General features: G+C 46.2%; 1 protein-coding gene across 3 annotated transcripts in view; it reads right to left on the bottom strand.

Annotated features, from left to right (window-relative positions):
• The window catches only part of NUP188 (nucleoporin 188), a 642,545-nt gene that overhangs the window by 391,394 nt on the left and 229,249 nt on the right, over positions 1-21,902 (bottom strand). For all 3 annotated transcript variants that reach the window (XM_069237029.1, XM_069237030.1, XM_069237031.1), the window contains exon 12: positions 11,960-12,049. In XM_069237029.1, coding sequence (XP_069093130.1) covers positions 11,960-12,049 — 90 coding nt within the window. The remainder of the gene's footprint in view (positions 1-11,959; positions 12,050-21,902) is intronic.

Here is a 21,902-nt window from a genome sequence, read left to right as displayed (position 1 = left end):
ACCTCAGACCTGTCACCTTTTCAACAGATACCAAAGCTCTACCTTCCAAGGGGACAAGAATTTAGAATAGCTCAAACCAGGAAAAACTACAGGCCCAAATGGGCAAAGTGTCCTTTCAGCTGGACCTGGCTGTCAAGGCATTAGTGCTTGGTTGGAGTGACGACCATGTTACAGCAGGACAAATGTCCAGAACAGATGCTCCATATGCCAATGCAGTGAAAGCACCCTTGGCTCTTGGAATGGGCCCGCAAACCTTTTTGGTGCTGCTGCTTAGTCAATGCGTAGTAGATTTTTACAGAGGACTACCCACCTTCATATGGTCCTTTTCTGCACTGCTGTACATTTCTTCACCCCGTGAACCCCACAAAGAAGGGTCTTTGGTAGGATCCATGTAAAGGCTGAGGGATCTTTTGGGGTGCAAGCAATGGAACCTCATCTCGAGAGGTGAGGAGGAGCAAAGAATGTCAAAAGCAGGATGGACGTCGCTCTAGTCTGCAACACGAGTTTACCTGGGTCAAAGGTGGTGTACAAAGGCTGAAAGGGCAGAGCTTTAATTTAATCTATTCGACAAGCTGAGCCTATCAATATACGGAAGAATGTGTTTAAAGTCAGTAGACGCAATGGACAGCTGTGCATGAGCTCAAATGGCGTACACCTCCGGAAGGTGGCATTACAAAAGAGTTGGGTGGAGACATATGGACCAGATCACTAAGAAAACTAATCAGGTGATTTAAACAAGGGCAGCCAGTAAGGTAAAACCAAAAAGGTCAAAAGGGCCAAATATCTTTTAACGTGCCCACAGCAAGTACTTTTTGGGCAAAAAAACAGTACAAAAAACACCAGAACATCCAACAGCTTGCCCCATCAAGCTGCGTAATGAAAATGTCACTTACCCAGTGTACATCTGTTCGTGGCATTAGTCGCTGCAGATTCACATGTTTAGCACAGTCCGCTGCCTGGTGTTGGGCTCGGAGTATTACAAGTTGTTTTTCTTCGAAGAAGTCTTTTTTGGTCACGGGACCGAAGGACTCCTCCCTCTTCGGCTCCATTGCGCATGGGCGTCGACTCCATCTTAGATTGTTTTCCCCGCAGAGGGTGAGGCTGGAGTTGTTTGCTATAAATAGTGCCCATGCAATGGAGTGAATACGTATGTACATAAAAGGTTTATAATAATTATTTACAAATGTACAAATGTTTAAGATTTAAGATTTACTTCTAAACGGCTACAGGCTTCCCGGGGAGGCGGGAGGGCACATGTGAATCTGCAGCGACTAATGCCACGAACAGATGTACACTGGGTAAGTGACATTTTCAGTTCGATGGCATATGTTGCTGCAGATACACATGTTGAGCATAGACTATAAAGCAGTTACCTCCCCTAAAAGCGGTGGTTTAGCCTGTAGGAGTTGAAGTAGTTTGGAATAATGTTCTTAGTACAGCTTGGCCAACTGTAGCTTGTTGTGCATTTAGTACATCTACACAGTAGTGTTTAGTAAATGTATGAGGCGTAGACCAGGTTGCAGCCATACATATTTCGCTCATAGGAATGTTTCCTAGAAAGGCCATGGTAGCACCTTTCTTTCTGGTTGAGTGTGCCTTTGGTGTAATAGGCAATTCTCTCTTGGCTTTAAGATAGCATGTTTGAATACATCTGACTATCCATCTAGCAATGCCTTGTTTAGAGATTGGATTTCCTATGTGTGGTTTTTGAAAAGCTATGAACAGTTGTTTTGTTTTCCTGATTAGCTTTGTTCTGTCAATGTAGTACATTAGTGCTCTTTTGATGTCTAATGTATGTAGTGCCCTTTCAGCCACGGAATCTGGCTGTGGGAAGAACACTGGTAATTCTATTGTTTGATTTAAATGGAATGGTGAGATTACTTTTGGTAGAAAATTTGGATTTGTTCTTAGAACTATTTTATTTTTGTGTATTTGAATAAATGGTTCTTGTATGGTAAATGCCTGTATTTCACTTACTCTTCTGAGGGATGTGATTGCAATGAGAAATGCGACTTTCCACGTTAGGTATTGCATTTCACAGGAATGCATGGGTTCAAAAGGTGGACCCATGAGTCTTGTTAAGACGATGTTAAGGTTCCATGAAGGAACTGGTGGTGTTCTTGGTGGTATAATTCTTTTTAGCCCTTCCATGAATGCTTTAATAACTGGTATTCTAAATAGAGACGATGAATGAGTAGTTTGTAGGTAAGCAGATATTGCTGCGAGGTGTATTTTTATAGATGAAAAAGCGAGGTTTGCTTTTTGCAAATGTAGTAAGTATCCCACTATGTCCTTTGTAGAGGCATGCAATGGTTGGATTTGATTGGTATGGCAGTAGCAAACAAACCTTTTCCACTTAGATGCATAGCAGTGTCTAGTGGAAGCTTTTCTAGCTTGTTTTATGACCTCCATACATTCTTGTGTGAGGTCTAAGTGTCCGAATTCTAGGATTTCAGGAGCCAAATTGCTAGATTCAATGATGCTGGGTTTGGATGCCTGATCTGTTGTTTGTGTTGTGTTAACAGATCTGGTCTGTTGGGTAGTTTGAAATGCGGTACTAGTGAAAGGTCTAGTAGAGTTGTATACCAAGGTTGCCTTGCCCATGTGGGTGCTATCAGTATGAGTTTGAGTTGGTTTTGACTCAATTTGTTTACTAGATATGGAAGGAGAGGGAGAGGGGGAAAAGCGTATGCAAATATCCCTGACCAACTCATCCATAGAGCATTGCCTTGTGATTCGCGGTGTGGGTACCTGGATGCGAAGTTTTGGCATTTTGCGTTTTCTTTTGTTGCGAACAAATCTATCTGGGGTGTTCCCCAAATTTGAAAGTAATTGTTCAGAACTTGGGGGTGAATTTCCCATTCGTGGACTTGTTGGTGGTCTCGCGAAAGGTTGTCTGCTAGTTGGTTTTGGATCCCTGGAATAAATTGTGCTATTAGGCGAATGTGGTTGTGAATCGCCCACTGCCATATTTTTTGTGTTAGGAGACACAATTGTGTTGAGTGTGTTCCTCCTTGTTTGTTTAAATAATACATTGTTGTCATGTTGTCTGCTTTGACAAGAATGTATTTGTGTGTTATTATGGGTTGAAAGGCTTTTAACGCTAGAAATACTGCTAACAGTTCTAGGTAATTTATATGAAATTTTGTTTGGTGTACATCCCATTGTCCTTGAATGCTGTGGTGATTGAGGTGTGCTCCCCACCCTGTCATGGAAGCATCTGTTGTTATAACGTATTGAGGCACTGGGTCCTGAAATGTCCGCCCTTTGTTTAAATTGTTGCTGTTCCACCATAGAAGCGAGAGGTATGTTTGGCGGTCTACCAACACCAGATCTTGAAGTTGACCCTGTGCCTGTGACCATTGTGATGCTAGGCACTGTTGTAAGGGTCGCATGTGTAGTCTTGCGTTTGGGACAATGGCTATGCATGATGACATCATGCCTAGAAGTTTTAGCACAAATTTTGCTTGTATCTTTTGGTTTGGAAACATAGCACTTATTACCTTGTGGAATGCTTGCACTCTTTGTGGACTTGGAGTGGCAATTCCTTTTGATGTGTTGATGGTTGCCCCTAGATATTGTTGTGTCTGACACGGTTCGAGGTGTGACTTTGTATAGTTGATGGAGAAACCCAGTTTGTGAAGGGTTTGTATGACATATGTGGTGTCGTTTGTGCACTTTTTTACTGTGTTGGTCTTGATTAGCCAATCGTCTAGGTAAGGAAACACATGTATTTGTTGTCTCCTGATATGTGCTGCTACTACTGCTAGACATTTTGTGAATACTCTTGGTGCAGTTGTTATTCCGAATGGCAACACCTTGAATTGGTAATGTATTCCTTTGAATACGAACCTTAGGTACTTTCTGTGAGAAGGGTGTATCGGTATATGAAAGTACGCATCTTTTAGGTCTAATGTGGTCATGTAATCTTGCTGTTTGAGCAGTGGAATGATGTCTTGTAGTGTGACCATGTGAAAGTGGTCCGATATGATGTAGGTATTTAGTGTCCTGAGATCTAATATTGGTCTTAATGTTTTGTCTTTTTTTGGAATTAGAAAGTACAGGGAGTAAACTCCTGTGTTTTTGTTGTTGTACTGGTACTAACTCTATTGCATCCTTTTGCAGTAGTGCTTGAACTTCTAGTCCTAAAAGTTCTAAATGTTGAAGGGCATATTAAGGACAGCCTGCTGGATTTCAGGTTTGAACCCTGAAGTGCGGAGCCAAGCGTGTCTCCTTATGGTGACAGCAGTGTTGACTGTTCTCGCTGCAGTATCGGCTGCGTCCATTGAAGAGCGGATTTGATTGTTTGAGATCGTTTGTCCCTCTTCAACTATTTGCTGCGCCCTCTTTTGGTATTCTTGGGGAAGATGGTCTATGAGAAGTTGCATCTCATCCCAGTGTGCGCGGTCATATCGGGCTAGCAGCGCTTGAGAATTTGCGATGCGCCACTGGTTGGCTGCCTGTGATGCTACTCTTTCCTGCCGCATCAAATTTTCGGCTTTCTTTGTCCGGAGGTGGGGCGTCGCCAGATGTATGGGAATTTGCTCTTTTGCGAGCTGCCCCTACTACTACGGAGTCAGGTGGTAACTGCGAAGTAATAAACACTGGGTCTGTGGGTGGTGGTTTGTATTTCTTATCCACCCTTGGGGTGATGGCTCTTGATTTTACGGGCTCTTCAAAAATTTGTTTTGCGTGCCGTAACATCCCTGGTAGCATTGGGAGACATTGATATTGGCTATGTGTAGCCGAGAGGGTGTTAAATAAAAAATCATCCTCTATAGGGTCGGAATACAGTTGGACATTGTGGAATTCTGCTGCCCTAGCCACCAGTTGCGAGTATGAGGTACTGTCCTCTGGCGGTGACGGCTTTGTGGGGTATGAATCGGGATCATTGTCCGGCACTGGGGTGTCGTATAGGTCCCAAGCGTCTTGATCCTGATTATCTTGACTTATAGTAGTTTGCGCTGGTGAGTGCATTTGTGGCGGAGTTTGTGCCGGCGATGCCTGTTGTGGTGGAGAGGGCGGAGGCGTGACTTTTTTAACCACTTTGGCTTGTGGTTGTGCGTCATCCTTGAGAAATCCGATCCTTCTTTTTCTCATTATAGGGGGAAGGGTTGATATCTTCCCTGTGTCTTGTTGGATGTACAGTCTCTTTTGTGTGTAGTCTGATTCTACACTTTGGAGCTCTTGTCCAAATCTGTGCATCTGGCCACTTATTCCTTGTTCCTCTGTGTAGGAAGGAGGTGTGGAACTTTTCGGCGCCGAGAGAGAATCTTTTTTCGGCTTCGGCACCGACAGAATTTTTGTGGCTTTCGGCAGTGTGTCTCGGTGCCGATGTTTTTCGGTGCCGATGTTTTTCGGTGCCGGCATCTTGTTTTTGCCTCTCGGAGCCGCTATCTCGGCTCCGAGGTTGCTCCATGGCGGTCCCTCGACCGGAGTCGGGTGTCTTCGGTATGGGTGTGCCCTTTTTCGGCGCCTTCGACGGCTCGCCGGTTTTATGGGTCGAGCCATGGCCTGTTGGCACTGGCGTCCCCTGGGCTTTTGTCTTCTCAATGGTTTTTATTTTCGACGTCTTACTCACTGTTTGTTGTTGTTGTTCGACGTCGGAGTCTCCGGATTCTGATTCCGGAACCGAGAATGTTTCCTCTTCGTCGTCGAAACGTTGTTTTGTCGGCGTGGACGCCATTTGTAGACGCCTGGCTCTTCGGTCCCGGAGTGTTTTTCTGGACCGGAAGGCTCGACAGGCCTCACAGGTATCCTCCTTGTGCTCGGGGGACAAGCACAAGTTACAGACCAAGTGCTGATCTGTATAAGGATACTTACTGTGACATTTTGGGCAGAAACGGAACGGGGTCCGTTCCATCGGCTTCGATGTCGCACGCGGTCGGGCCGACCAGGCCCCGATGGGGGATCGAAGCTACCCCAAAGTCTTCCGATGATCGGTGTCGATGTACCTAACTATCCCGATACCGAACGGAACAATACCGACGCTTTCTTCCGAGATTCTGACTAACTTTCCGAAGCGAAACACGGAGCGAAAAGGAATACGTCCGAACCCGACAGCGGAAAAAAACAATCTAAGATGGAGTCGACGCCCATGCGCAATGGAGCCGAAGAGGGAGGAGTCCTTCGGTCCCGTGACCAAAAAAGACTTCTTCGAAGAAAAACAACTTGTAATACTCCGAGCCCAACACCAGGCAGCGGACTGTGCTAAACATGTGTATCTGCAGCAACATATGCCATCGAACACAGATTTTGTAGGCAGGTGCCAGACCGCTAGAATGACCACTTTCGGAGCAAGATCGAAGGCAGTCAACTGTCACTGTTCCAATCTCCATGCATGGAGGTGCAGGGCCAGGGTACAGGACATTGCCATGCTGCTGCAACAGTAGATGCTCCAGAAGTTGCAGCCTAAACGGAGGGCAGCTGCTCATGCCCAGGAGATCGTGGTACCGCACTCTTCTGCCCAATTAGGAAACACTCGGATGACTTGGACCCAGTTGTTCCCGATCCTCAAGCTGTGGAACTGATTCCACAGTTGAGGGACCAGGACCGACATTGACCAGCACCTGGACCTCCATGCAACTTCTCCTGATAAGAGTGACGGGACGAGTTAGAGTCACAAACTCGAAATTTTTATGCTTCTTGTGAGATTTGGACTTCACACATGACTGGAGTGTAAAGTGAACCTTTTGTGGGAACGGGCTTGAGAACAGCTCCATGTCCTCGACTGGCCCTAACTTGCCTTATGAGTCCAGCAACGAAGACCCTGGCTTCAGAGTCCTAGTTCCCTTTCGGATTGATCAGGGCACCGTCCTCACCGCCAGACTTGGACTCATGTGAAGACAGTAGGCCTCAGAGACAAACCTGGTGGGAAAATGTCACAAACGTCCGTTTGTGACGGTTCCTACAAGCTTTAAACCATGTAGCCAGGTTTCTCATTGCTGGAAGATGCCCTGCGCCAAATCCAGGTGTAACTGCTCTTTGTGTTTAGTTAGGCATTGTCAGCAGAGTTTATCTGCTTTGGTGTGTAAAGTTCCTGTTGTAAATATGATATTTTTCTCTTTTAGGGCCTCAATTATCATTTTTATGAATACCATGTGCTGATTGATCAGAAGAGCATAATTAAAGTAGACATTCTTTCCATGATGTTCTGTTCCTGCAAATATAATAATCAAGCTTCCAAAACATATTGTGTATTAAATCGTTGATGTTTACCATTTCATTTTAATCATTATTATGAAACAGTTTTTATAGAAAGTTGCTAAGCAGTCGGTGCCAGTGGCCTGACCCCAAAACGTGAATATTATGTTGGCTACAACCAACTGACATCGGCTAACTTACCTGCAAGTCCCTAGTATATGGTACCAGTGCACGCAAGTTAAGAGAGCCACCCCAGGGGATGCAGCACTGGTTGTGCCACCCTTTATGATACAAAGGTAAAACGATTCTCCCAGTCCAGCACTGCAGAATGGAAGAGCAGTTTCAAACTACTAGCTCGACCTTTCCATTTCAAGCCATGGAAAAATCAAATGTCCTTCTGAAACATGTGTAAGTCACCCCTATAGCAGGCCCACCAAGTTCTAAGGCAGGGTACAGAATAGTTCATGGGCAGAACATTTATTTCATGTGTTCCAACAGTAAAAACGAGAAACTGTTGGTTTAACTGTGGAAAGACTTTGTCTCCCCGTTGGCGAGTACAGGGTTACATGCTGACCATTCAGCTGTGCTAACACCTACAGGGTACTACCAAAGTTGATATTTCAAGGTCTCAAACAAATAGCTCCATTACTTTCCACTTGAGAATCAAGCTTAATGTAATAAGTTACAGTGTGCAACTTTTAGAAAGTTGCCACTTTGCTGCCTTCCATCTCTTGTGATCTTAAGAGCTATACAAGGACATTGAACCCGAGAGAGCTTCCTACCCAGCTAGGGAGATGTGCTAATGACTCCTTTGAAAGGAGATAATAGGGACCTGAATTGGAGCGAGGCGTTAACCCCTTTCTGCAGGAAGTCACACGGGTGTTGGCCCAAAAGGCGAGCGCCAAAGCTGAAGCTGCCTTTGAAGGACAAATGGGGAAGACTTGGGAGCGGGGCAGCCCCATTGCGGTGCTTTGTCTGGCAGATTAGCACTGTAGGGCACTCGTGGCTCTTGTTATCCCTGCAGAAAGAGGCTTCAGGCGGTGACTGGGAGTCCAGTCTGGCCAAACCCAAGGGTGGGCTCAGCTGTTGAGTGTCTCAGGACTCGGGCTGTGGGGCTCGGATGAGGCATCAGGTCTCAGCAGCTAGTCTCGCTCTGTGACTTGGTGACCCGGTGAACAGGTGAAACAGCAGGAGTGGCTTGTGGTGCGTTGAAGGGGCAGGGTGGCGCGTGGCTTAGGGGGAAATTCACTTCTTTTTTTCTAAAAAATAAATAAAAAAAAAGACACACCTGATTCCCCGCCGCCACCGCCATGCTGCTCCTCTGCCTCCACTGCAGCTGCGGGCACTGGTTCCCAGCATGACAGCAGCACCAAGCGAGGGCGCTCTGAGGCAGAGTGGGAGACTACCCGCGGTCTCCAACCCAGCAACACAGTGCCGGATTGGAGAGGGTACAGTGCGCATGTGTATTTGGCCGGCCTGAGACAACCGGCCAAACATACATGCGTACTGAGAGGAGTGCTGCACTCCCCCTCCGTGCTCGTCATAGCCCCTGGCCCCACCCATTTTACAATAAAGCTATAATAAACAGTTAACGTTTTATCGTAAAAGTTTTGCAGCTGACTGGGGGGGGGGGCATACAACACTCCTCCACCATATCAGAGGGCAGTGGAGCTACTCTCAGTGCTGGCCTTGTGGATCCCGATGTCCCTCTGCAGTAGGTCTACCTCTGTGTTGCTGGAGTGTGGACTGGACCACCAACAAGCCTTGGTTGCTGCAAGGGGTCCAGTACCCCAGATATAGATGTAGGGAGACTCCGAGAGGGGTCAGCATCTCAGGACTTCGGTAAAGTGGCAGGGCTGACCTTCTGGGCTCCAAACAATCTTCTCCTTGCTCATCGCACCCTGCGTGGGGCCCAAAGGCCAACAGGACAGAGTATGAGACTTTGCAAGCAGCATCTGCTGAGGAGCAGCTCCTCTTCTCCACTGGAGATTTTGCCCGATGGTGGAGGTGCTGGGCAGTCCTCCAACGGTTTTGTGGAGGACGTCCAGCTCTTTGCAAAGTCGGTCCCAGCGATGGTCAAAGTGCAAGCAGCCTTGCAGGGTTTTGCACCAATCTTTAGTGCAGGTCTTCAGTTTTTGCTGTCTTCGGTCCTTCTTTCTTCGTCAGTTCCGAGCAGTCAAATCTGCTTTTCTGGTGCCAGGGGCTCCCCTAAATACCAGGTTAATGAGAATGGGCTACTTAGGGGTCACTACAACCCCCTATATGACCACTTTCTGCAAGGACTGGGCATAACCCTGTCCAGAGTTCCTAATTCCACCAAAATCAAGATGGTGGAATCCTTTTGTGGGTCACATCGGGCAGCCCACCTAAGAGCTGTATCTGGGCTGGTAGTGCACCACACCTCCGTGCATTTCTAATTTTCCACCTGTCCTGGTACCAGATGGGCCTCGGGGCAGGGGGTGGCACTCACAGGTTTGGGAGAAGCTGGGGTCGCATATCAAACTAACTTTCTAAGGACAGTGCTGATAATCTGTTACCTGTAAACATTTAAAACACTTACGTGGATTGTGTGACTGACCACTGTATAATTAAATAGTGCTGCTTTTCCGACTGGTTGGTGGGTGTCATGAAGCACGTTGGCTGTGTTTTTTGTCTGTTCATTTCATGAGCCATGTACGATATTGTTTCTGAATCAAATTAATACATGTAGAGGTACTCAAAGTATGACGAATGGGATTCAAATAAATATTACATGTTGATGAGACAAACACTGGTTTGGTGATGGCAGTCAAAGAATAATAAATTTGATTCAAATATTTATTATACGTGATGATTGCAGAGACATTGGTTTGCTATTAATGAGACATATATAGTGTAATTAACAAAACTATTTTTTGTGAATATGGAATTGCAGTCTGGATTTTCTTAGGTGCCTCTTGGGGGATTTGTACGATAGTTACTCTGAAGATGACCATGCGCATGGGCTTCCAGGACCAACGTTTAAAGGTCAAGTGGAGAGAAAAGATAGTTTAAGACCCATCCACTAGATGGGAGATGAATGGACATCATGTGAATCCAGAAAATATTCACGCTGAAAACGCAGGCTCACTCAATAGTTCAATGGTTAAGGCGTAGAATGAAGATTACATGAGAAAATGTCTCCAAAAAAAGGTGTGCTCAACTGAAATCATTCCCACCCAAGCAGGGAAAAACAATAGCCCGTGTAGCAACAGGCAGCAGAAAACCTCAAGGGTAGAGGAAGCTCATGGAGTCTTAAACACATCGCCTGGCCTTCTCAGCTTCTTCAATGTAAACTATCGAGCTGCTCTTTTGCTCAGTACAGACAGGAACTCAGCATCCTAGACTGTAGATGACACACAGGTCTTGTGACTTGGTGTACTGGAGTTTAACACTCTAAATGTTGGAAACAGTTTGTCTTTGATAGACTCGGGTACTGCACATCATATGGACGCTTGCACCCGAGGTACAAAAATATGGTAAAATATATTGATATTAACTCTCTTGGATTCAAAGCACACAGTGGTGTCCTAGCAGGGATAAAAGTGGGAACTGCTAGGGGTAAAGGATAAAGATGTGAGGGGATGGAGTGAGATAAGAAAAGATTGGGAAAGCGTAGACAACTGGCACAAAGGACAGAATGTGAGAGAAGAAATAACAGGAAGGACCGATAAAGGGAAGAAAGCAAAAGGAAAATGAGACAGAAAGAGGAGGTAAGAGACAACGGAATGAGGTGAGGAACAGAGGGTGGAAAAAATAAGCAGTGAAAACAGAGTCACAAGAATGTTCAGAGATGGAAGGGAGAGAAGGACCAGAGACAGCAACATGAGTTGTGTGGAAAAACGAGATTACGCAAAGAACATGGTGGAGGCTGGAAGATAATGAAACGGTCAGAGTAGGGAAACGGGAGAAACCAGGAATATCAGAGTATGGACAGTGAGAAGGGAAAAGGACAGGAAGAATTAAGGGGGATAAACATTTTGGTGAACTAGCCAATACTGTGTGCCAGCCTCCTATGTACTGGGTATTTTTGCGATTATTCCATTCGAATGCTGGCACATATAGGGGGTCATTCTGACCCCGGCGGTCATGGACCGCCGGGGCCAGGGTTGGCGGGAGCACCGCCAACAGGCTGGCGGTGCCCCGCAGGGCATTCTGACCGCGGCGGTTTGGCCGCGGTCAGATGCGGAAAACCGGCGGTCTTCCGCCGGTTTTCCGCTGCCCATTAGAATCCTCCATGGCGGCGCAGCTCGCTGCGCCGCCATGGGGATTCTGACAGCCCATACCGCCATCCTGTTCCTGGCGGTTCTCCCGCCAGGAACAGGATGGCGGTATGGGTTGTCGTGGGGCCCCCGTAAGAGGGCCCCACTTTGTATTTCAGTGTCTGCTTTGCAGACACTGAAATACGCGACGGGTGCCACTGCACCCGTCGCACCTTCCCACTCCGCCGGCTCAATTCTGAGCCGGCGTCCTCGTGGGAAGGGTGGTTTGCACTGGGCTGGCGGGCGGCCTTTTGGTGGTCGCCCGCCAGCCCAGTGCAAAAGCCAAAATACCCTCAGCGGTCTTTCGACCGCGGAGCAGTATTTTGGAGGGGGGAACTCTGGCGGGCGGCCTCCGCCGCCCGCCAGGGTGAGAATCACCCCCATAATGTCTAGTTGGAATTGACCACAGAGTACTGTTGCAATAACCTAATAATGCCAGTACAGACTGGGTTCTGTTGGCATGCAGTTTTGGGCACCTCTGGCACCAACCCACCTAACTCCTGGTACTATTGGTGGGGAAGCAGCCCCAGTCTCACCTGCTGTTTGCCCAGGGTGTGTTCTTCCAGGGAGGTCAGAACGAACGAGAGGAGTCCATAGATGCACAGGCAGACGGTGCTGGCAGTGTACTGCAAAAGGAAACACAGAGAAGAGCCAGTTGGTATCCGCTCAGGGATAAAATCATCCTTCCACCCACCTCATAGTACTTGGAGAGATGAACAAATTGTTTCTTGAAAATACAAAAAATATCAGCATGTCTATTAGTGCTCCTTATGTTACCCAAACTCTCTAATACTGGAACAGAAAGCTCAATCCTGACGGAGAAGCAAAAGAAGCATGGAACGCTGAAAAGAGTCTCCTTTTATACCCTTCTATTGCAGGATGGCGCCCGCCACTCAAACTTTACAATCCAAGCATGTTGATTTGTTTCACGCGCAGGTAGGCTTCTTTTGGAAGAGGAAGTCAGAGAACCCTAAATACCTGCAGGTATTGTCTGAAACCAGCATAAATTAAGAAAAGAAAAGGCACATAATTTAGCATCATCACAGACATGTATAAATCCTGACCCTTTCTTTTTAAGCAAAATCTGAAATATAGAGTATTTAATGAATGTTCCTTAAAGTGACCTGTTACCATATATCACAACCCTCTTCATCCATGTGTATGCTCATAATATTGGGCTTCTTCTCTAAACTGAAAAATATTGGGAATAGACGTTCTCTGATGCTTTCTTCACAGAAGAACAGAAAGATATTCAATTAGCTGATGGAGACTGAGTACTGGATGCCTTCAGAATTTGATTTTGTATCCAGTTTTCATAATATTTAGCATCAAAATATATCCTATTAACTTCTGCTGAGGGAGAAAATGGTTGGAGATGTCCCACACTGGGGTCGGAACAGAAGCAGATGATGGAGGCAGTCGTCGTTTGGCCAGAAGAGCCTTCCCTGTTGCACGGAAGGCTTCTGCCAGCCTCTACCGTTTTGTGATTTCTGCCTCTGGTAGCTCCGCTATGCTGCATTTGCTGCTCTTGACGCTGAAATCATTGCCTTTTCCAAAAGGTAATAGGAAAAAAGTGTTGGCCTCCAACATATACCTTAAATGAAAGCTGGAAAAATATGAACTTTTTTCCCCAAACCTAGTAATTTTAGGTTTTCAAACTGTACTCTCGAGCACTGTACATCGTTTTCAGCATGTGCCGTGAACACAGAGAGTTAGGGAAGGGCATAAGTACATTTTTTTTGTTGAGCTTGAGCTTGAATGTTCAAAGAAGACAGCCACAGCCAGGAGCTGCACCGCATGTATGTTCCACGACATATCACATGCTGCCTAATCAGAAGACCTAGGATGCACTTATTGCTTCATCTGAAGTAATCACATCTCAGTGTACAATCTCCGATCCTCTTCTTAAACCAATAAAACTGATCATGAGAGTTTCACAGATGTAACGGACTGACAGTGCAGTGGGTCTTGCAACCCTCAAGTCTGAGGCTAAAGTTATACAGATGTGTTTACACCAAAGCATCAAAACGTTTGTTTTTCAGAAGTAGCAAAAGAGCTTCCAGCATTATGGCAAATGCAAACAAGCAGCCAGAAGGAGGAGTTCCTCTTAGGAACCGAAGATCAGATTCTGGTGGTCTGTATTTTTTCTCTTGACTGCAATCAACAGGTTTATGGTTGATGAAGTCAGGAAGGCTGTGGTGTTGGAAGGAGTGTTTGGAAGTTTCAGAAACTGGAGCAGAATCTTCTATATTAAGCTTTCTACCTGCTTTATTCATTGCTTCGTGAAAAGAGACCACCCATAACTCTAGATGGTGGAGAGTCCAGAAATAGAAATGAAAAGGCACTCATGTCTGATGGCAATAAAGACGTGTTCTTTCGCTAAGGGGTTTAGAATCTGGATCTGTGGGACCTGTCTGAACCTGTTTCCTTTGAGCAAATGAGAATGCTCTCAGACTATGGCACTATCAGAAGCTCTTCAGTACAGAGTTGCAGGTCCAGAAAAGATCTCTCATTAATGATATACTTTTACAGGCCTCATTAAATCTACTCGCCCACTTCACTATGTAAAGCCAGATTTTATCAGGTCGGGCTAAATTTAGAACCTACTTGCCCATTCTGGCGAGTTGACACACAACAGGTGTTCTGCTCACTCAAAGTGAAGGAATGCCTGTAAATGAAAATGTCACTTACCCAGTGTACATCTGTTCGTGGCATCAGTCGCTGTAGATTCGCATGTTTTGCATAGCTCGCCATCTGGTGTTGGGTCGGAGTGTTACAAGTTGTTTTTCTTCGAAGAAGTCTTTCGAGTCACGGGACCGAGTGACTCCTCCTTTTGTCTCCATTGCACATGGGCGTCGACTCCATCTTCGATTGTTTTTCCCCGCAGAGGGTGAGGTAGGAGTTGTATTGTAGTAATAGTGGCCATACAATGGAGTGACTAAGTATGTACCTATTTAAGGTTAAAATAATATATATACAAATAGTTGAAGGTACCTTCCGAACTGCTACAGGCTCCCGGGGAGGCGGGTGGGCACATGCGAATCTACAGCGACTGATGCCACGAACAGATGTACACTGGGTAAGTGCCATTTTCAGTTCGATGGCATCTGTCGCTGTAGATACGCATGTTTTGCATAGACTAGTAAGCAGTTATCTCCCCAAAGCGGTGGCTCAGCCTGTAGGAGTGGGAGTAGTCTGAAACAATGTTCTTAATACGGCTTGACCTACTGTGGCTTGTTGTGCGGATAACACGTCTACACAGTAGTGCTTGGTGAATGTGTGAGGCGTAGACCATGTGGCTGCCTTACATATTTCTTGCATTGGGATGTTTCCTAGAAAGGCCATGGTAGCACCTTTCTTTCTGGTTGAGTGTGCCCTTGGTGTAATGGGCAGTTGTCGTTTAGCTTTAAGGTAGCAGATTTGGATGCATTTAACTATCCATCTGGCTATACCTTGTTTTGATATTGGGTTTCCTGCATGAGGTTTTTGGAATGCAATAAATAGCTGTTTAGTTTTCCTGATGCTCTTTGTTCTGTCAATGTAATACATTAATGCTCTTTTGACATCTAAAGTATGTAGTGCCCTCTCAGCTACGGAATCTGGCTGTGGGAAGAACACTGGAAGTTCCACTGTTTGATTTAGATGGAACGGTGAAATAACTTTTGGTAGAAATTTAGGATTAGTCCTTAGGACGACCTTATTTTTGTGTAGTTGTATAAAAGGTTCTTGTATTGTAAACGCCTGAATCTCGCTTACTCTTCTTAGGGAAGTAATGGCGATGAGAAATGCAACCTTCCAGGTTAGGAACTGTATTTCGCAGGAGTGCATGGGTTCAAAAGGTGGACCCATAAGTCTAGTTAAGACAACATTTAGGTTCCATGAAGGAACAGGTGGTGTTCTTGGTGGAATAATTCTTTTAAGGCCCTCCATGAATGCTTTAATGACTGGTATCCTATATAGGGAAGTTGAATAGGTAGGCTGCAGGTATGCAGATATTGCTGCAAGGTGTATTTTAATGGAAGAGAAAGCTAGGTTAGATTTTTGTAAGTGAAGCAAGTAACCCACTACATGTTTTGGGGTTGCGTGTAATGGTTGGATTTGATTAATATGGCAGTAGCAAACAAACCTCTTCCATTTACTGGCATAGCAGTGCCTGGTGGATGGCCTTCTGGCTTGCTTTATGACTTCCATACATTCTTGGGTAAGTTGTAAGTGTCCGAATTCTAGGATTTCAGGAGCCAGATTGCTAGATTCAGCGATGCTGGATCTGGGTGTCTGATCGTTTGGTTGTGTTGTGTTAACAGATCCGGCCTGTTGGGCAGTTTGATGTGGGGTACTACTGATAGGTCTAGCAGCGTTGTGTACCAGGGTTGCCTTGCCCAAGTTGGTGCTATTAATATGAGTTTGAGTTTGTTTTGACTGAGTTTGTTTACCAGATAAGGAAGGAGAGGGAGAGGAGGAAAAGCGTAGGCAAATATCCCTGACCAGTTGATCCATAGGGCATTGCCGTGGGACTGCCTGTGTGGGTATCTAGATGCGAAGTTTTGGCATTTTGCGTTCTCTTTTGTCGCAAACAAGTCTATTTGAGGTGTTCCCCAGAGCGTGAAGTAAGTGTTCAGAATTTGGGGGTGAATTTCCCATTCGTGGACCTGTTGGTGATCTCGAGAGAGATTGTCTGCGAGTTGATTCTGAATTCCTGGGATAAATTGTGCTATTAGGCGAATTTGGTTGTGAATTGCCCAACGCCATATCTTTTGTGCCAGCAGGCTCAATTGCGTTGAGTGCGTCCCCCCTTGTTTGTTTAGATAATACATTGTTGTCATGTTGTCTGTTTTGACGAGAATCTATTTGTGAACTATTATTGGTTGAAAAGCCTTTAGTGCTTGAAAAACTGCTAGAAGTTCTAGGTGATTTATATGCAGTTTTGTTTGATGTACGTTCCATTGTCCTTGTATGCTGTGTTGATCGAGGTGTGCTCCCCACCCTGTCATGGAAGCATCTGTTGTTATTACGTATTGTGGCACTGGGTCTTGGAAAGGCCGCCCTTTGTTTAAATTTATATTGTTCCACCATAGAAGCGAGAGGTAAGTTTTGCGGTCTATTAACACCAGATCTGTAAGGTGACCCTGTGCTTGTGACCACTGTGATGCTAGGCACTGTTGTAAGGGCCTCATGTGCAGTCTTGCGTTTGGGACAATGGCTATGCATGAAGACATCATGCCTAGGAGTTGTAATATCATCTTTGCTTGTATTTTTTGTGTTGGATACATGGGTTGTATGATGTTGTTGAAATTTTGAATTCTTTGTGGACTTGGAGTGGCTACTCCTATTGTTGTGTTTATTATGGCTCCTAGGTATTGTTGTACCTTGCGCGGCAGAATGTTGGATTTTGCGAAGTTGACTGTGAACCCTAGTTGGTAGAGGGTTTGTATGATTTGATTTGTGTGGTGTGAGCACTTTGATAACGAATGGGTCTTGATTAGCCAGTCGTCTAGATACGGGAATACATGTATTTGCTGCCTTCTGATGTGTGCAGCGACTACTGCTAGACATTTGGTAAAGACTCTTGGTGCGGTTGTTAAACCGAAAGGCAGTACCTTGAATTGGTAGTGTATTCCTTTGAATACAAACCTTAGGTATTTCCTGTGCGATGGATGTATTGGTATATGGAAATACGCGTCTTTGAGGTCTAATGTTGTCATGTAGTCGTGTAGTTTCAGCAATGGTAACACTTCTTGTAGTGTGACCATGTGAAAGTGGTCTGATTTGATGTATGTGTTTAGTATTCTTAGGTCTAGGATTGGTCTTAGCGTTTTGTCCTTCTTTGGTATTAAGAAGTACAGTGAATAAACTCCTGTGTTTATTTGTGTGTTTGGTACTAACTCGATTGCGTTCTTTTGCAATAGTGCTTGAACTTCTATCTCCAGGAGCTCGGAATGATGTTTTGATAAATTTTGTGCTCTTGGTGGTATGTTTGGAGGGAATTGTAGAAATTCTATGCAATAACCATTTTGGATAATTGCTAGAACCCAAGTGTTTGTAGTGATTTCCTCCCATGTTTTGTAATAATGACCTATTCTTCCCCCCACTGGTGTTGTGTGGAGGGGGTGAGTGACATGTGAGTCACTGCTTAGTTGTAGGGGTTTTGGGGCTTTGAAATTTTCCCCTATTCCTAGGGAATTGCCCTCCTCTATATTGGCCCCGAAAGCCTCCCCTGTACTGTCCCTGGTAACTGGATGGTGTTGCCTGTGAGGTGCTGGCTTGTGTGGCCTGACCCCGAAACCCCCCTCTAAAGGGTGTTTTGCGGAAGGTGCTGTAATTTCCTCTGCTCTGCGGGGAGTAGAGTGCGCCCATGGCTTTAGCAGTGTCCGTGTCCTTTTTAAGTTTCTCAATCGCCGTGTCCACTTCTGGACCGAACAGTTCTTTTTCGTTGAATGGCATATTGAGAACTGCCTGCTGAATCTCTGGTTTAAACCCAGACGTTCGTAGCCATGCATGCCTTCTGATGGTCACAGATGTATTTATTGTTCTTGCAGCTGTGTCTGCTGCGTCCATGGAGGAGCGTATCTGGTTGTTTGAAATGTTCTGTCCTTCTTCAACCACTTGCTTTGCCCTCTTTTGTAGGTCTTTGGGTAGATGTTCAATGAGATGTTGCATCTCATCCCAATGGGCTCTGTCATAGCGCGCAAGAAGTGCCTGTGAGTTAGCGATGCGCCACTGGTTTGCAGCTTGTGCTGCGACTCTCTTTCCAGCTGCATCGAACTTGCGGCTTTCCTTATCTGGGGGTGGTGCGTCCCCAGATGTGTGAGAGTTGGCCCTTTTCCTAGCTGCTCCTACAACGACAGAATCTGGTGGCAGCTGCCAAGTTATGAAAATAGGGTCTGTAGGAGGCGCTTTATACTTTTTTTCCACCCTTGGTGTGATTGCCCTACTTTTGACCGGCTCCTTAAAGATGTCTTTTGCGTGCCGAAGCATACCAGGGAGCATAGGCAGGCTTTGGTAGGAGCTGTGGGTGGCAGAGAGGGTGTTGAATAGAAAGTCATCCTCGACTTGTTCTGAGTGGAGGCTTACATTGTGGAATTGTGCTGCTCTAGCCACCACCTGAGAATATGCAGTACTGTCTTCTGGTGGTGATGGCTTTGTAGGGTATGCCTCCGGACTGTTATCTGACACAGGGGCGTCGTATAAGTCCCATGCGTCCTGATCCTGGTCACCTTGGCTCATGGTGGTGTGAGCCGGGGAATGTGATGGAGTTTGTGCTGGCGAGACGTGAATTATAGGTGGAGGAGAGGGTGGCGGAGTAACCCTTTTCACCATTTTTGTTTGTGGTGTTTGGTCAGTTTGAAATTCCAGTCTTCTCTTTCTCCTAATAGGGGGAAGGGTGCTTATCTTTCCTGTCCCCTGCTGTATAAAAATACGTTTCTGCGTATGGTCTACATCAGTGGATTGCAGGTCTTCCTCAAACCTATGCTTTCGCATTTGGGAGGTCATTGATTGCTCTTCGGTATAAGAGCCTGAAACTGGGTCGGTTGCAGGTTGTTTCGGCACCGAAACCCCGTCTGCATCTTTTTTCGGCTCCGAGGTGGCTTTTTTCTTTTTCGGAGTCGAAACATCTCGGCGTCGATCTTCATCGGTGCCGCTGTCTCGGCGTCGAGCCGTGTCTACACCGCTATCTCGGTGTCGATGTATGTCTCCAGCACTTTCTCGGTCCCGAGAAGGCTGCGTGCCGGTGTCTCGACCGGAGTCGGACGGTCTCGGCACTGATTGGGCCTTTTTCGGTGCCGACGGTCGTTCACCGAATTTATGGGTGGAGCCATGGCCTGGTGGCAGTGGCGTCCCCTGGGCCTTGACAATCTTCTTATGAGTGGTTTTCGACGTCTTACTCACGGTTCGTGGATCGTCGAATTCCTCGGAGTCCGATTCGTGTATCGAAAAGGTTTCTTACTCTTCCTGTACCTCGAACTCTCGGTGCGCTGTCGGCGTGGATGCCATTTGAAGTCTTCTGGCTCGACGGTCTCGGAGTGTTTTTCGGGACCGGAACGCACGACAGGCCTCGCAAGTGTCTTCACTGTGCTCAGGTGACAGGCACAGGTTACAGACCAAGTGTTGGTCTGAATAGGGGTATTTTTTGTGGCATTTGGGACAGAAACGGAACGGGGTCCGTTCCATCGGCGTTCTTCTACACGCGGTCGGGCCGAGTAGGCCCCGACGGGGATCGAAAACTACCCCGAAGGGCTCCGGAGCTCTTCGATCTTCGACGCGGTGTTGATTCTAACTACGCCGATCCCGAACGCAACAATACCGACGAAAATCTTCCGAAATTTAGCTGTTTTTCCGTTCCGAAACTCGGAGCGACAGGAACACGTCCGAACCCGATGGCGGAAAAAAAACAATCGAAGATGGAGTCGACGCCCATGCGCAATGGAGACAAAAGGAGGAGTCACTCGGTCCCGTGACTCGAAAGACTTCTTAGAAGAAAAACAACTTGTAACACTCCGACCCAACACCAGATGGCGAGCTATGCAAAACATGCGTATCTACAGCGACAGATGCCATCGAACTCTTCTTTTTATCTTTGCTCTGTGTTCAGCGAAAGAGGTCAGAAGTCAGTTGACTTCTTTAACTGCAGAGTTCAAGGATTTTCTAAAGTGAACTGCCTGATCTGCTATACAAAGTGTGTGAAATGAGAGACTACAGGGTGTCAGATTTTTCCTAACACACACCATTTAAATAACTAAGTTAATTGTATAAGCATTTCAAAATATATTTCAGTAGTTGTGAAAGCCAATTTTTTGTGTTTCTGTGGTGTGAAAAAAAACAGTTTAATAGGATAAAAAGAAATCAGAACACTTTACTTGGTAAAACAAAATAGTTACTTAGGATTACACAATTAGAGACCGGTTTATGGGTCAAATGCATTCCAGTTAGGTCGAGTAGATTGTTCAAGTTACTCGACCTGCAGGTCTAGTAAAATGTTTATGATTTTTCAAGGCCTGTTTTAGGTTTTAATATTTTCACTAGATGTTGCCGTATGGCCTCCCGACGCTGGTTCATGAAAAGAAGGCTCTTGTGGCACTTTGAACATTGAAAAGGACTTCATCAAGAAGAATCTACCAAATTCTGACAGATAAGTTAGTAAAATCATTGATCAGGATCACCAGCTACCTGTGAAGAGGCCTGAGGGCTCTGCCACTGAAGATGGAGATGTTAAAATTGGTGACTTCGTGGGATGAAAAGCGTTAAAATTTGGAGCTGGTGGACCAGGTGGCAGAATGGCCAACATATGCCCCCTGCTTAGCCCTATGGAAACCCTCAGTGTCCCTGAGTTGCTAATGTGGTGTCACCCTGCGTGGCATGGGCCCATCTCTTGTGGAGTTCACCAGAGTGCCATACAGTCTCATGCCATCTTCAACGTTTACATGGAGCCGCTTGCTGTTCTACTCACAAGTTACAGCATCACGGTTCACCAATGTGCTGAAGACAATTCTACGTGGAAGTCTCTTCTGCTTCACACATCCAACGCCTCATACACTGTCTGCACATCATCCAGACCTGGATGCCGCCACCTACCTGAAGCTCAACCCAACCAAGACAGAATTCCTGTTATGTGCCAATAACAATAAACAAGATACAGTGCAGGCCTGGTTCAATGACATAAGGCTTGACTGCTTCTCCCTCTGCAATGGGAAATGGGGTAAGTACCAGGAGATCTGGTGCAGCAGAGATATTGAGGTGACTCGGCAGAAGAACTACGGGTGGATGATGTCCTGGATGGAAGCGGGCGTCAGTGTGGATTGGCCTGCCCCTGTCCTGTAGTTCTGCCAAAGTTCCTTTGCTTGTTTGTTAATATTCCCATTCTGCTGACAAGAGCCCTCTCTCACCAACTTCGTTCCCTCTTGATTAATCTGATGTGGGCGGGCAGGGTAGGATGGCACGGGAGGTACCAACACTCTCTGCGCAGGGAGGGATCTGCAGCTATATTACTGCGCACAAACGTAGTATGTACATTATTGGCTCCACCTGGCGCCCCATCAACCGCACCTGACCACAGAGGCGGACCATGAGAGAAATACCCAGCTCTGTACCATGATCTGCACTGAGCCAACTCGCCGTGGAGGTGCCAATGAAACTGTGAAAATGAGGTGTGGGCAGAGGACTGGAGGTTTGGATTCATCAGGCCTGGGGCTGTAGTGGAACCCAGTGCTGCCTTTTACTATGGATTGGAGGGCATAGTGTCAGCTGAACCGTGTGAAAACGATGGAGATGGGTAATATCCAGGCCCTGGCAGTGTGAACATCCTCTGAGAAGTTCCTCTATTACAGGCTGCGCACCACATGTCAAAAATACATAGCACATTCCCCAGGGAAGCCAAGAGCTAGCAAGCGCTGGATTAGGACCTTACAAAGGCTTCTCCTAAACGGCTGATTACTCATCTATGCAGGATACTGCCCCAACTGTTACGTGTCGAGCTAGGGATGA

This window comes from Pleurodeles waltl, chromosome 6 (assembly GCF_031143425.1).
Source record: "Pleurodeles waltl isolate 20211129_DDA chromosome 6, aPleWal1.hap1.20221129, whole genome shotgun sequence".
NCBI lineage: Eukaryota > Metazoa > Chordata > Amphibia > Caudata > Salamandridae > Pleurodeles > Pleurodeles waltl.
This window is presented reverse-complemented; position numbering and strand designations above follow the sequence as displayed.